Source organism: Apium graveolens, chromosome 6, assembly GCF_009905375.1.
Source record: "Apium graveolens cultivar Ventura chromosome 6, ASM990537v1, whole genome shotgun sequence".
In the NCBI taxonomy this organism is placed as follows: domain Eukaryota; kingdom Viridiplantae; phylum Streptophyta; class Magnoliopsida; order Apiales; family Apiaceae; genus Apium; species Apium graveolens.
Window position 1 is genome coordinate 271,538,283 of NC_133652.1, and position 11,446 is coordinate 271,549,728.

At 30.4% G+C, this 11,446-nt stretch overlaps 1 protein-coding gene across 1 annotated transcript; it reads right to left on the reverse strand.

Annotated features, from left to right (window-relative positions):
* Positions 1-4,860: 4,860 nt before the first annotated feature.
* On the reverse strand, positions 4,861-6,228 carry LOC141666042 (uncharacterized). Its single transcript, XM_074472029.1, has 3 exons — positions 6,174-6,228; positions 5,938-6,011; positions 4,861-5,673 (listed from the first exon to the last, which is right to left on the reverse strand). The coding sequence occupies exons 1-3, from the start codon at positions 6,226-6,228 to the stop codon at positions 4,861-4,863; spliced, it is 942 nt and encodes a 313-aa protein (XP_074328130.1).
* Between the last annotated feature and the right edge of the window lie 5,218 nt (positions 6,229-11,446).

Sequence of the window (11,446 nt, forward strand, 5' to 3'; positions counted from 1 at the left end):
ATACATTAGGAGAAAGAATTAGATTATTAAGAGCATATTTAACTCGAAAATGTGAAGAATATAGAATTCAACAGAAAATTAAAAAGGATAAAAAACAAGGATTAAGAGAAATCTGTAATTTTACGGAGAAAAAATTAATATTTGGATGTGATAATCAAGATTATAAAACTAGAAAGAAGTATAGGAAATATAGGAAACTAGATTATAATAATCAAAATGAATATTATAGAAAACAAAATAAAACCTATAGACCTTATAAAACCATTTAATCGAAGATTTAAAAGAAGAAAATTTAAAAAATATAGAAATACTCCTGAAAATAGAAAGAGATTTAGATATAAGAGAAAGTTTAGAAAAAGAAATAAAACAAAAATAGCAGATTGTAAATGTTGGAATTGTAATGAAAAGGGACATTATGCAAATAAGTGTCCTAAATTACAGCAAAAAGGAGTAAAATACATAGATACCACCGAATTAATAATGAAACTAGAATACAGAAGAGAAGATAACAATAACTGGTATGATGAAGAAGTATTCTATATAAGTGAAACAGAACCAGAAGAAATAAATTACATAAATGAAAATGATAGTAATAATGAAAGTTTAACGACTGAATAGAATAAAATGGTAGCTATATATATTGAAGCACAGGTAGAATATAAACCTACGAAATATATAAAACAAAAAATATTTATAGATAGCGGAGCAGATATTTGTTTAGCTAAAGAAGAAGTATTTACTCAACACAAATGGAAACGTACAAAAAATAGAATAATAGTAACAGGATTCAATAACCATAAAAAAGAGATAGATATAATAGCAGAAAATGTAAGATTTATATTAGGAAAAATAAGGTTTAGGTTACCTATAATATACCAAGAAAATAATATGAAACAACAAATGTTACTAGGAAATAACTTTTTAGATTCTTTTAAAACTCAAATAATAAAACAAGATAGGATAAGTTTGCTAACACCTTGCGAAAAATGGATAGTATTAAAAAGAATAATACCTGTAAAATCAATAGAAATAAGTAATATTAAAACAGAAAGAAAAATAAATTTAGAACTATTAAAACAAAAATATTTAAAGGCCTTAGAAATAAATTTTGGAGAACATCCAATGAAGTTATGGGAAAAAGAAAAAATATATGCTGAAATAAAACTAATAAACCCTAATGATATAATTAGAAACAGACCAATAAGATATAGCCCAACAGATCAAAAGGAGTTAGGAGTTCAAATAAAAGAATTATTAAACTTAGGACTAATACAAGAAAGTAAAAGTCTGCATAGTAGCCCAGCGTTTTTAGTAAGAAATCATAATGAAGTAAAAAGAGGAAAAGCTAGAATGGTAATAGATTATCGAGAACTAAATAAAAAGACTATATTTTATGGATATTTTTTACCATATAAAAGAAATTTAATCAACCAAACGAGTAATAAAAAATGGTTTAGTAAATTTGATTGTAAAAGTGGATACTGACAAATAAAATTAACTAAGGAATCTAGATGTTTAACAGCATTTAGCGTTCCACAAGGACATTATGAATGGATAGTACTACCATTTGGATTAAGAACAGCTCCACAAATATTCCAAAGAAGAATGGATAAAATATTTAGAGAAATGAATGATTTTATTCTAGTATATATATAGATGATATATTAATATTTAGTGATAATTTAACAGATCATTCAAAACATCTAGATATATTTATTCAGACTATTAGAAAACATGGAATATTATTATCAGAAAAGAAATCAGAAATATTTAAACACAAAATAGAATATTTAGGATATATTATAGATTCTGAAGGAATTCAATTACAAGAACATATATCAACAAAAATAAAGAATTTTAAAGAAATTTTAGAAAATAAAAAAGAAGTACAACAATTCTTAGGAATAGTAAATTACGCTTCAGATTATATAAAAGATTTACCAAAATTAAGAAAACCACTACAAGATTTAATAAAGAAAAATAAAACTTTTAAGTGGAAGGAAGATCATACAAATGCAATAAGAGCATTAAAAACAAAGGTAGAAAATTTACCTAAACTACGATTACCCAAAGATAGTGATCAGTTAGAACTATTTACAGATGCTAGTGATATAGGATGGGGAGCAGTATTAGTAGCTTTTGAAAAAGATAATATTGATAAAGAAAACCCTTTAATATGTGGATATGCAGCTGGAACGTGGAAACCCAATGAAAAGAATTATCATATTAATGAAAAGGAACTATTAGCTGTAAAATTAGGAATTAAAAGATTTCATTATCATTTACTACCTGCAAAATTTGTTGTAAGAACAGATAATACTCAAGTAAGATCATTTATATTCAATAAAATTGACCCTTTACCAGAATTAAATAAAAGAAGAAATTGGCAAGCATTTTTTAGTTGTTATGATTTTATTATTAAAAATATATCAGGTACTAAAAATATTCTTGCAGACTATCTTAGCAGGGAAAATGGAAAGTATTAGCAGTATTATGATACAGGTGGGAGAAGTAATTCAGAAGATAAAGGAAAAGAATGACCAGATAAACTTTATTAACGAAGAAATCAGCCAACTTACTACTACTTTAGAAGGAAAACTCAGAATATTAAACAACCTTCAAAAAACCCCAGAAACCTTTGTATCAAGATTAGCCAATACTCCTACTATCAAAACAATAACCATACCAGATAATACTATCAACGCCATTACCCTAAAGGATCGTGTAACCTTTACCAAAGAATATACCGAGTCCTTTGAAAAGATACAAAAGTACTATGATTATAAAACCAATACTACAATCCTGAGAAATGGGAAATTTGGAAAATACCCAAGGTATATCTGTAGGGAAAACGCAGATTCAACTGTAGTAAAAAACCTATTACTCTTAGGATTTATTGACAAAATAATGGTAGATGAAACCTTATCAAGTATAGCACAACTACCATCAACTATAACACAAAGCCTTCAATCTTACATGAATTCATACGGACCAGGAGGAATTTATGGTATACAGGTTTTTGATGCCTGTACTGACTTAACAGGAAAACCCATATTACTCTGTCAAATATTTAAGTATGGCAGGAATACTACTATAGAAGGTGAAAATACTAGCCTAAAGACGGACATGGCATGTACAATAGAGCAATTTGGCGACTGGTTGTGTAACAAGAGAGCAATCGGCATAGCAACATTGAAGTCTAAACTTGAAGATATGATACGAGGAGGAAAGACATGTGTCATTGGCACAAGTAAAGGTGGATTAGCAGAAGAAATACTAACTATTTATTATAATAATGATATAATTAGCAGGGATACTACAGCTTTGAACGAAATGCATGCAAGATTATCAGATTTAAAGCACAATCATGCTCAGAAGACAAAGGAAATTTATCAGAATTTATTATCAGGCCAAAGACGGAGACCAGTGGCAACTCTAAAGAATATAGCAACAAAAGAAGAAGGATGTTCTGATCCCTTTGCATAGATATTTGTTAGGCCCTGCAAGGGTGACCTAACCATATAATACAATGTAATACTATTTGATGAAAGTTAGGCCCAATAGAATTTGGTGACCTAACAATGTAATAATAACGATGAATTGATAGGCCCAATGAGAATTGGTGACCTATGGATATTACAAATGATATTTCGGCCCAATGAGAATTGGTGACTGAAAGCATAATACAAATGATATTTCGGCCCAATGAGAATTGGTGACTGAAAGCATATTACAAATGATATTTCGGCCCAATGAGAATTGGTGACTGAAAGCATATTACAAATGACACTACGGCCCAAATTATATTGGTGACTGTAAAAAATCAATAATTTTCAGGAAAAAGAAAAAGACAGCAGCAACAAAGAAGAAAGGTTACTAGAAGAAAAAGACAGCAGCAGAAAAGACAAGGACATTTACCAGAAATTTTATCTCTAAAGTCAAAAAGAAGGTGGAATGGCAGACAAATTACAGAAAGTGGATTCAGCTTTTGAAAAAGAGGAAAAAAAAGAACGGAGGAAATTAAAAGGGAATCTTAGAAATAGAAATTAGTAGAATCAACAGAGATTGAAAAACTCTATAAAAGCCATCTTGTAAATCATTAAGTGATATCGAAAGTTTTCATTAATAGAAATGGCTGTTTATAAATTTTTTATGAGTAGCTAAACCCTTTACTCTACAATCTCTATACAAGAAAATATTGTGAGATCGAAGTAAATATTATACTATGTCTATTTTAGTAATTGTTAAGACAGATATAATATTTTATTAAGTGTTTTAGAGGATATCCCAGGCGATCCCAAGGTCAGGCTATATCCCGAAGCAAGGAAGCGAGAAGGGAAGGAGAGCCAAGACAGATTGACAGCCATAGGTGATCTAAGATACTTATAAGGTATTATTCTGAATTTATGATTGCTAAATTATGATATTAGTAGAATGTTTATGGAACAGATATACATTGTGTAACACTCTGGTCCTTGAATATTTATTGTTAGGTTGCACTTAAACAACATTCTGTTTCCTAGTCGTTGGATCCAGGATTGAAAATAATTGAGCAACTTACGAGGAGTGGAGAATTGAAGGTTACAAGGAGGGGAAAAGCTGCAAGTCTGGATTCAACATCCATATGCACTATAATCCTATTAGTTACCAATAACGCCTAATTAATCCTATTTCAAACACCAGAATTTGCAAGACAAAAGCACACAATTCTTATCATATATGAAACAATATCAAACACAATAAATGTTTGACTTCACATGATAGATCCACATAATTCTTTCACCACAATTACACATAGATCAATTAATTTTCCTATTCATCCCTTCAAAAACCTCTTCATGAGAGGGTTTCCATCAAAGTTTACCCCTCGGCATCCTCCTCACTATCATATTCGTCCTCTGATTCACTATAAACAGAATGATATGCGGATCTAGTTTTCCATTTGACTTTCACACCAATATTTGTATTCTTACTGGGAATACTAATCACCTCAATTTTCTCTCCTTCCATTTGAGGAACAAAGGAGGCAGTTTTTGTGTAAATTTCGCCATCATCAATATACAAAGCAATATCCACGTAAAACACAGAATCCAGCGGCACACCTACACACGATCTAGATAATGGAATCTCTCCATTGCACCCCACTTCTATTTTTTCAGCCGGCTTCTTCCAAAAGAGTACACATGTACACGAGGGCTGGTCCAACTGGCTGTTTCTAGCAGCAACAATTCCATGAACATCTGTGGCCCCAGAAATGTTAATTTTCAGATTGGCTACTGTAGCGTTAAATAGAGCCCCCAAAACAACACAAATATGTCCAGTGCCATCTACTGATCGGATTTTACGTTCCGCACAATAGGCCGTATCTTCAAAATATTTAGCTGCTACCTTAAAAGAGCCTTTGTAGGCGCCACGGAAGAGTCCAAAACACATTTCAAGTTCTAATGAAGAACACATTGGTCCTACTGGTCCTATAAACCTACCTGTGGGAAAGATAGTATCCCCAAATTTAAGTGATGGGTAACTCTTAACTGCCATATCTTCACTGTAAAGTGTCTGAGAACCAATGTCCAAGCCCATGGAAATTAAACCAACCTGATTTTCAGGCTCTATTTCATCATCGCCCATGTATACTATGTTATAAACCTCCAAAAGAGAAAGCCCATCAAATTCCTACAAGATCAGATAGATTATCATTAATCAGCAGGTTGAGATTGTCCACCAATCAATTTCTTCATGATAATGTAATATAAAAAAGCTTTGAATGCATGCAACATTGATCAAAACCGGAAACACTTACTATTATTTTGCACGGGTTTTTTGATACTATAATATTTTGAATAAACGCGAGCATGAGTAATGCAAGTATAAAGGTTGTAGTAAAGAAACTGTAAGAAGGGGGAGTATAAAAATTAGAGATCAGTTAGAAACACAGACCACAGGGCCTTCTTCGGTCTCAGCTCTCGCTCCAGAAGTTCTGGCAGGATTGGACTCTTGTTTCTTCCTTTCAGCTGGATATACAAATGATTTAAAAATCAGTATCAACTATCAAATATTGTCAAGATAATTTATCACGTGTAACATGTACTTTGAGTGTTAAAAGTTAAAACAACTGATATTTAGTTCTTCAAATCACAGAGTATATCGTTAATCTGGTTATTAATAAAGCATACATATAAGTGAAGAATTTTCGATTTCACTAAGCAAAACCGAATGTGTAGGAAGCATTTTGCTAGGAGAATTAGATCATCTAACCTTATTAGACAAGGCAAGACTTGCCCCGTAATGTTTTAAGCTCACTCAAAGTTCAAGAATAAACTAAAATTTGAATTTGCTAACAGCTTCTATGAAATAGCCTAGTTCATCTTGTCCAATGCTATTACCTTTCTTGTATAGGTTAAGTCACTGGACATCTCAAAAGGAGTTTGTTTAAACTTCAAGGGCGGGTCATTATTAAATATGTAGAGCAACAACTTTGGGTACAATAACCATATATCCGGATCATTTTCCAGCAGGCCTCCAACAATATAAAAAATCAACAAATACGACCCCTTAACTCTTTTCATTACTCATTTGCTGCATGAACCGTAGAATTTGGATCACAGACATGTATACAAAAGATTATAAGAAGCATAGTTGTTATAATAGGACTAAAACTACACGTAAACAAAGATTATGTTGAAATTTTTAAAAATATATATGATTTAATGCCAAAAAAAATATAGGCATTTATATATAACAAATATCGAACATTTATGTATATAAGAAAAACAGTTTAACAAACTTGGGGGATTAATCTACTACACATACTTTCGGTCCAGGAGATCATTAATCTCACACTTCCATCAACAACGAATAATCATGTAGCATGCAAATATATCATATATTTTTTTTAAAAAAATAACAATTAAAGCATGCACCTGCCGCTAATACATACTAATTGTGATTAATTGTGCATACAAACATATATCCCGCAGTTGTGATATAATTTTTGTGGGGTTAACTTGCAATAAACATATAATTGGGAAAAGAAAATATATATAATATGAGACTGAACTTGGAACTTTAAATTATACAGCTAATTTCACCACCGAGAGAGAGAGATTTGTTAGTGTGTATGTTTGAGAGAGAGAGAGTACCCATACTCACGGTTGGAGGTGTTATCGAACGGGGTCTAGCAAATTAGTTGGTCTTTTTTCTTAAAGGATGAAGCAAAACGAGATACGTGGATCCAAGAAGACGACTTCTTTTTCTTGTACCTTTATTTATAACTAATAATTAGTAATATTTCCCTGCTTGGCATATGGAATTTTTGCTAATATACAAAATTAAAAAAAAATATTAGTTTTAAACTTCTATTTTATAATATTATAATGTTAGCTAAATTATGTAAACAGATATATTATATTATTATAATTTATAAAATGCAAGTTAAAAAATAAATGACACTAACTTTTAAGCAAATCTATGTGAGAGATACTAAAAATAATACTTATAAATTATTCGTTTAATTTCCATAAAAATATTAACTTTTACCTAAAAATTTGAAAAAAAAAATTTAAAATATACTAAATCTAGCACGTGCTATGTTTATGCTTTACTACCCCTTAATTAAATAATCTAGTAATTAGAAAATTAAAAGAACAGGAAATGTATACACATCGTAAAATATTTTTAAAAACTTAGTAAATGAAATTATAATACAAGTTTAGTCTTAGAAAATAAATACTAATTTTTATAGTTTAAATTTCCTAATCCAGAGTACAATTTTCCTGTCTACCTTACCTTACTCGTGTACTGGACCAACTTTTGGGTCTAACTCTTTTTATCATCTACCTTACCTTGCTCGTGTACTGGACCAATTTTTGGGTCTAATACTTTTTATCAGACTCCTTACTTAGCTAGCTAGACGATCTTTTTTTGAATTATGATCTTAAAAACAATTATAGTTATATTTTTGAATATATATTAAATATAGAAAATTCAATTGAAAAAATTGAAAAAAAATCAGAAGGGTCATATTTTTATATTGTAAAGGATATATATCTTATTAAATATAAATCCTATTTAATTATTTTGTAAAAATATTTAATAAATTTTTATATTGTGCTTTATATGTATATTTATGTATTGCAATAATTTTACTACAATAGTGTTTAGAATAGTAATTAATTAATTTCTAAATTAAGTACAAAATAAAACTATAACATACCAAAACAAATATTTTTAGCTAAGAATGCTAAAAAAGAAATTATAATTTAATATTTAGGGTGACACCTTTTTAATATCTAAATAAATTACAAAATGTAAATTAATCAATAATCAATAAGATAAGTCACTATTATTCTAAAGTCACTTTTTAATTACTTCCAGCATTCAGTTCTTTTCTATTTACATCTAATGATTCATTTACAACCAAAATATAAATAAATTCTAGTGATTAACAAAACAAAAAAGTTAGTATTTGGTAAAAGTCATCCTCCCAATTATATAAATTTATTTAATATAGATTTGAGTAACAACTCATCCTATAAATATTAGAGAATGTGTTATATCTTTAATCTTTAATAACCTCTAAAAGTAATTTGTAGTTATAGCAATAACTATTTCATCTTGCCCTACCACCACACCACCTTGGTCTTCTTGTAAGGCCCATATTTGAGTTCAAACAAAAATGTCCTCGTGTCTGACTACATACTATGTTTCTTTTTTATACTTCCCAGAGCAGGGTTTAGGGACTCAGTTTAACAACTGGAGAAGTCGGTACAAAAGATTTGACAAATATTAACTTAACTTTGGTCAGAACTTTCCACGAGACCGAGAAATGAAAACAACAAATATAATTCAGTAGGAAAATATCACTACATTTTTCTTCTGAGTATAGAGAAGCAATAGTATCTTATTACAAATATTCCACAGTTGGGCTTTAGACATAGCAGAAATGGCCACAATTCTAATAATATGCAGGAAAATTCAGGTAAAGGCTATCTTTATTATTTTTATGTAGCATTCGGTGAAACTCATAGTATTTAGTCAGAGTGATCGCAGAAAAGCAACAGCCATCAGTTTAAGTCTATTACAAAAAAAGGTCTACAATTGTGATGAGGAATGAGAGCACTAAAAGACAATTAATAGAGATAATACTTTTGTTTTGAAGAACATAGATAATACTTAATTGTCGAAAACATAAAATGTACAATGAAGGACTAAGATTTTTGAAACAAATAATTGCAGAGAGAAACATGGTACTTGTAAAGGCCTCCAATCAGGCCAAAAAATGGGATCAGCATCTGGAACAGAGGCATAGTTCCCATGTACCTACTTATCCATAATGAATCTTCAGATTCAAATGGCATTTTGAACCTCATTCCTGAACACCGACATACTTACATTACATATTATACTTTTGAGGCTTTGACATAGGACTCTAGAGTGCTTGCTCGATGGTGGTAAAAAAATTTGCCCATCAGTTGTAAGGGTTGCAACTGCAATTAATGATTCAGCCATTTGGCCTTTCTTATTTCATTTCCACTACCGGGTGGACTTCCTCCATATACCTCTTTCTCTCATATATATTACCAACACAAAGGTACCCATGCAGTGCCTCATAATTTACAGTGCTTATAGAATTTCCCCCCTCTGGATTACATATAGTAATAACATATTAGACCTCTGCAGACTGTATACAAACTTGGCATTTCTTCTTCATCTTTGCCAATTCCTAAGATTAGAACTTTGCGTTTATTTCTTTCATACCGTCTTCTTTGCAGAGAACCACGTTGAATATTTGAATTTTTGCACCAAAACATCCTTGGCACTGCGACCTAAAATGTCCATTTCCAAGCTTGACCTGAAATTGTAATGAAAGGTCATTCAATCGTATTCAGCTCTATAATAGTATTTACAAACCCGAGAAACTTCTTTCATTTTGATTTGAAATATCACATCCCTTGTGAGATGGAGTTCCCAGAAACTTCATAACTTTCACAATTTCCCATTACAGAATACAAATAAGAACTAGCAGTCTTAATACTACAGAAGCTGCATTTGATTATAAGGTAAATTTGTTGTGCGTAAATTGAAAATTTATAATTCTATAGCTTATTTAAACGGTTGGTGAACATTAACAGAATTGGTATTATAATAAACAAATATATTTAATTATTTAATAGAACCATTATTTTTTTTAATAAATTAACATATAAATTTATATCAGAATTAGTTTTAATTTATAAAAACTGAATTTATAAATTATTTTTAATTTTTAAAATTAATATTGCATATTAATCTATTTTTTGAGTTCAAGATTTAAATTATAATTGAAATAAGAAAACAAAAGTGGGAAAGGGAATTCAAATATCTGTTAGGAAGGCGGAGAATGGAGTTTAAAAAATTTAGGATAAACCTATAACTAAAAAAAGGGAAAGAGAACCATTATTTTTACTAAACAAAAAAATCAAGAAAGGAAGGGAATGAACTCATCTTTGTCTTTCTCTTTGGTGAATACCTCATGACAAACGATCCCTAAAATTAAAGATTGGTGAGCTAGATAGAGTAAATGTTGTAAATCTCACTAACAAATATAGCAACATAGAAGCAAGTGTATAAAGAATTTAGCAAGTTTAGGCCAAGACCACAGTTAACAAAACAAAACATGCAGGTAAACAAAATCAGTAACTGAAATAACGAAGAGAGAAAAAAAGATGTACCCGAAACCATAGCTTTTAACAGTGACTGAAATAAAGGTTCACAGATACAAAATGCCAAGAAAAAAGATCACAGCTGAGTCACCAGGCCTTGCTCGAAGTCCTGGCTGCTCTTGAAGAGAATATTGCCCCTACCTGCTGCGTTTGGGATGCGCACAATATCTCCACCAGGATAAAATAGCTCGGAGTTTATGTTAACAGCAGCAACAAAAGCTCCACTTCGACCAGCACCTCAGTCGCCGGAAAATATCAGCACTTCAGGACTTTTGGGAGAGAAATGCAGAGAGGTTGAAGAGAAGAGAAGAGAATGTAGTGTATATAATACATTCAGTTTAGCCTCTATTTATAGGAGAGGAAAAATGAAACTGTCAACACACTTAATGTCTGAATTAAACTGCTTCATTAATGAAAAAAAATCAAAACTGATCAGATTTTGAATTTAAATTATTTGTAACAGCTTTTCACATTAACACCCACATTATTATCAGAACTTAAGTTAAGTTCTGATTTGATTCATCAGTACTTAAGTTTTGATTCTGATATCAGAACTTGTTAAGTTCTGATTTTATTCATCAGTTCTTAAGTTCTGATTCTGATATCAGAATTTGTTACAGATCAGATTATTTGCAGGTTCAATGTATTTAGACTAAGCCCACTAACAAAGTGACTTAGCCTATTTCAGTACCCAGCCCAATAATCCAGTCACCGATAAATAAATTCGAATTAAAATAATTCTCAAA

Coding starts and splice junctions, on each gene's coding strand:
- LOC141666042 (XM_074472029.1), bottom strand. CDS start 6,228: ATGCTTCCTACACATTCGGTTTTGCTTAGTGAAATCGAAAATTCTTCA. Junction 6,012..6,173: donor CGAAAATTCTTCACTTATAT/GTATGCTTTATT, acceptor TTGTATATCCAG/CTGAAAGGAAGAAACAAGAG. Junction 5,674..5,937: donor AGACCGAAGAAGGCCCTGTG/GTCTGTGTTTCT, acceptor CTGATCTTGTAG/GAATTTGATGGGCTTTCTCT.